General features: G+C 34.2%; 1 protein-coding gene across 1 annotated transcript; it reads right to left on the bottom strand.

The window, feature by feature from the left end:
• Window positions 1-4,274: 4,274 nt before the first annotated feature.
• Window positions 4,275-4,784, bottom strand: LOC107001368. The gene has a single exon (XM_015199441.1). The coding sequence runs from the start codon at window positions 4,782-4,784 to the stop codon at window positions 4,275-4,277; it is 510 nt and encodes a 169-aa protein (XP_015054927.1).
• Between the last annotated feature and the right edge of the window lie 436 nt (window positions 4,785-5,220).

Raw genomic sequence — 5,220 nt, 5'->3', positions numbered from 1 at the left:
TATATATATAATTACAACATAATCATCGGTGAATCATAATAGACTTACCTAAATAAAAACTTAATACAAACTAAATGACATAGTAATAAAAATAATCATATGAGAATAACAATAGACTTAACTATGAAAAACTTAATACAAACTAATTGACATAATAATAAGCATAATCACGTGAGAATCACAATAGACTTAACTAAATAAAAAACTCAATAGAAACAACTTAATCAAAACATAAAAGAACATAAACTATAATTCAAGATTGCATGTGAAATGTAAAAAGAAATACCTAAAGTTGATGACAAACAAAATATGGAAGCAAACTTAATTGAATTTCAAAGACCACCAAAGATGAAATTATTTTTTTGAAGAAGAAGACTTTTTTCTCCTCTTTTTGTTTTCTCTGTTTTTTTTATTCCCTTTTTTTCACTCCTTTTTTGTGTCCCCGCAAATGAAAGAACAAGGGGGTTTAAATAGGTGTTGAGCATTAAAACCACAACTCTTCTTGAAAACTTAACAGTCAATGCATGCATTGGACTCTTTGTTTTCCCAAAGTGCCACCCAATTAAATATCCCCTTTTTCAGATTAATTAAAAGACTCTTATTTCTTTGAAGATGACCCATTTATTCTATTCATTAATTTAATAATAGTTATATGGGTCATCAGAAATTTAAAATAGGCCTAAATGTCATTGTAGATGACCCATTTCCTTTATTTATTGATCAATTTATAGACAATGGGTCATCTGAAAATTCTAAAATAGGACCAAAATGGTGACCATTTCATCAAGACAAAAACAATCATCCCACTAACACAAAACCTAAACATCTAAACTATTTTGAAGATCAAACACAACAAAATAAAGCAGAAAAATAAAAGCAAAACTAAAAATTAAAAAAAATTCAAGAAACAACACCAACATGATAAACTTAAAGAACATTAACAAAACAATACAAAATCTGACAACAAAACGACTTATATGGTCAAAAGAAAATCATAATGACACATTTAGATAGATGTTGAGAGGGCAAAAAGATGGCATACATTTTTGGGTAAATGAAGGTCTCTAGAAAACTTCGCCAAAATTCTTTTTGACGTATTTTGAAACTTAAATTTATATCAACTGACATTCCTCGAAAAGCTATACACATTTATGTAAAGGGTATGGGATGGGGATGACATAAACTTCATAAATCGAAGGAAAAAAGTGAAGATTCGTATTTGATTTTTCTTAAATCTACGGAGTTTGGCTATAGACATGGATAAATGGATCGTGGATTTGTGTAGAAGAGGGTGAAAGGAAGAGATGGTAAATTTTGAAGATTTTTCTGGCCAAAAAGGTGGTGGCTGCCGATGGAAGTGGCCGCGATGGTGGTGGCCGGCCGGCGGCAGTGGAAACAAAGGGAAGAAGAAAAATAAAAATCTAAATAGAAAATGTCAATTTTGGAGTTTTTGTATTTTTGTTAGGGTACAATAATAGCCCTTGGATCAGAATATCATGAATGGTTAAGATTCAATCTTGACTATTTCTATTGGATCGGGTCAAAATTATCTGGGCCATCAGAATTTGATCTAAATCAGCCCAATTCAAAAAAAATAGGGTCATTTGGGACAATAAAAATAATAATGCCAAAAAAGACAAACAAATCAAAAATACAAGTATAATTGTATTAAAAACATTATTATATATTATAGGGGTAAAATAAACACATTAGAAATTTGGGTTCATAGCATGCCCATCTTTGCTAGGAAACATGAAGAGTTTTCAATCAAGGAAGGTGAACGAAATGGCTAATTTTTTACTGTTTCAATATCCGATGAAGTCATTTTAGAAAAAATGACCAAACCTTTCTTCAGAGAATGCCTACATCTCCTTGATTAAAAGTAAATGAGGTCATTATAGTACGAGAAACTTTGATAGCCCAAACTACAGAAACAGTGGTCAAAAGATTGCTTCATATTTCATGTCATCATCTACTGCCTATAGTTACAAAGAAACGAGCTAGAGATCTATGTCTCTCTACATTATAAGAGTTACAAGACTTGATGTTTTTTCTTAGGGTCTCGTCTTGATCTTCGACTTGCTCTGTGCGTTATCTCTGAGATTTATCTTCATTCTCTCTTGGTTGCTAGTTGATCATTATCATGTGCATGTTTTAACTTAAGTTGGCAGATGAAACTCAAAAATCAAGATCACAAAATGGATCTAAAAGGATGTGTTTCTTTTAGGGAAGAAGAAAATTTGAGAATCTTTAATTGGGACGTATAGCCCTAGAAACAAAAGGAAGAATGAGTGTATTGTCCTAAGAGTTTCAAATAAGACGTATTGTCTTTGTGGATTGTCCTAAGATTGAGTTTATAACCCAAATGTGAATATGGTGTGTCTAACCCATGAATGATAGTGCGTATTGCCCAGGGTATGCATATGATGCGCATTGCCCATGAATAATGGATCAATGTGTATTGCATGTGAATAAGGACTGGTGTGTATTGCACATGAATTCAGATTGGTGCATATTGCACATGAATTCAGTATGGTGCGTATTGCACTTGAACAAATGATGGTGTGTATTTTCCATAAATAAAGGATGTGTGCGTATTTCATGAAATTTTGATTGGTGCGTATTGCTCGATGCTCTCGAATTGAGAGGTAAGAATGCGAATAGTATGAGATGAATTATGTGAAGACTTTGGAGAACTTCCTTTTTGTGATGTTTCATTTTTTACTTGTAATCTTGCATTTTCTTTTGTTTTTGGGTTGAGCAAAATAAAAAGAAAAGAAAATTGTAATCTTAATGTGGTGGTTGGTTTGTGGCCTCGATGCTCTGATGACTTGACCATACTCTTGACCAATTTCTCCTCCTCTACTCCAATTTCTTGGTTGGAAAACCTTTGAAGAATCATTTTTGTCAATTCAAATCTTTGGTACTACCAAATATCGTAGTGTGATTGATGTCCCAAAGAATGAATTCTTCTTTTGAATTTTTTTTAACCTAAGAGACTATATCGTGTCCCTTCATTAGTTTTCAGTGAAAATCTGAGGCATTTTTAGTCCTTGATCGATGGCATGTCAACTCAAATACTCAACCTTACCTTTTGGAAAACGCAGTAAGATTTGCAATCTTTTACCTTATTTCATCAAAGGATTATGCCGAATATCAGACTTAAGAGTGTAGAATATTGGATCAAGAAAGACTATGAACTTAAGGAAGGACATTCCATTTTAAATAAAAATGAGAAAGAGAACTTATCTGGAGGCATATATCGACATTGAGTGAACCATGACAAGCACTTTGGACTTGACCTCTAATCCGTTTGAGTTCCTTAGTTCTCAAAATCCGAGTCATCATCAATTGATCTATGTGTCCTTCATGCAGAGGTACTGAGAAATGGTCATCTTTGAAGATTTCTTCCAATGATGTTCTCTACCTTTATCATAAGGTGCCCCCGCAAGATTTTCACCAATAATATCTTCTCTTTTGTTATCTTATGGTGACTATGAAGTTTTTAACCGATAAGACTGTCTCATTTCAATATTTTTTATTTATTTTTACTTATGGTTCCCCCAAGGGTTCTCAATCATAAGTAGTTTGTTTTTTTCCAACCATGTTGTCTTTGATGATCAATAGTGTGCGCAAGACACATTGAATCTATCATTCTGAGAGTTGATCAAAATGTCGATCGCTAGAATAAAATTATAAACATAATTATAATCTGACACTATTCTGTCAAAAATAAAATTAAAAAATGCCAGTTTTCTGTAAATACTGGAAGACTGACTTTCTTTTTGGTATGACCAAACCCCAAAGGGTTGCCTACGTATTGTTTCGGAATTAGGTCAAACGTAGTTTAAATTTTAAAAGAAAGGATTTTTAAAAATTTTTTTTGAATAGGTTCCTTTGTTCTTCCAACCCTAAACTAGTCGCAATACCTCAGAACGCATTAAATGTAGTATCTCTTGACTGCATCCGCATTAACAACTAAGTCTATGATTTTTCCCTCCACATTAGTAAGGTGAAAGGTTCCTTTGGACAATACATCCTTGATAAGATACGAACCTTTCCAATTTGGGGGAAACTTTCCCTTGGCTTCTTCTTGGTGCGGGAGAATGCGCTTTAAGACCAGTTGACAAACTTTAAAGTGTCTTGGGAGCACCTTTTTTGTTGTATGCATGAGTCATCCTTTGCTGATAAAGTTGACCAAAATAGACAGTCGTCAATCGTTTCTTATCTATTAATGTGAGCTGCTCTAGTCGGGTTTTTACCCATTCAATATTTTAAATTTCAACCTCAACAATAATTTGAAGAGATGAAATTTTGACTCTCACTGGTATCACAGCCTCAATCCTATACACCAGTAAATAAGGAGTTGCACCAATCGAGGTGCACACTGTCATGCGATATCCTAAAAGTGCAAATGATAGCTTCTTATGCCATTGTCTTGTGCCTAGAGCCATCTTTCTGAGAATCATTTTTATATTCTTGTTGGCTGCCTCCACAACCCCATTAGCTTTTGGTCGGTATGGAGCAGAATTGTGGTGCACAATTTTGAACTGCTCACAGACCTCCTTAATCAGATTGTTATTAAGGTTTGCAACATTATCTCTGATGATAGCTCTTGGGATACCAAATCGACAAATGATGTTTGAATGGACAAAATCCAAGATCACCATCTTAGTGCCTGCTTTGAAAGCGATTGCCTCCACCCATTTGGTAAAGTAGTCAATTGCAACCAAAATGAATCGATGTCTATTAGAGGCTTTTTGGCTCAATTGGTCCGATGACATCCATTCCCCATGCAACAAAGGGCCAAGTAGCGTCCATGAGGTGCAACTCTAAATGAGGTGAATGAATGAGATCACCATGAACCTGACCTTGATGACATTTTTCACAAAGTGAAAGCAATCCTATTCCATGGTAAGCTAATAGTACCCCATCCGGAGTATCTTTTTTGCAAGGACATATACATTCATGTATGGTCCACATACCCCAGCATGTACTTTACTCATGATCTTATCGACTTCTTCATCACCCACACATCTCAACAAGTTCAAATTCCGAGTTCGTTTATATAAAATTTCGCCTTTCAAAAGAAACCATTAGTTAAACGTCTAATAGTTCTTTTTTGGATTCATTGGTATGTTTGGGGCATCTCTCTATCTTCAAAAATTTATTGATGTCCGAGTACCATGGGTCACCATCTGGTTATGCTACCACTATATT

This window comes from Solanum pennellii, chromosome 10, assembly GCF_001406875.1.
Source record: "Solanum pennellii chromosome 10, SPENNV200".
In the NCBI taxonomy this organism is placed as follows: domain Eukaryota; kingdom Viridiplantae; phylum Streptophyta; class Magnoliopsida; order Solanales; family Solanaceae; genus Solanum; species Solanum pennellii.
Note: the sequence above shows the minus strand (reverse complement) of the source record. Positions and strands in the feature narration are given on the sequence as shown.

Excerpts from the sequence above, each read along its gene's own strand:
- LOC107001368 (XM_015199441.1), bottom strand. The coding sequence starts at position 4,784 with ATGTCATCGGACCAATTGAGCCAAAAAGCCTCTAATAGACATCGATTC.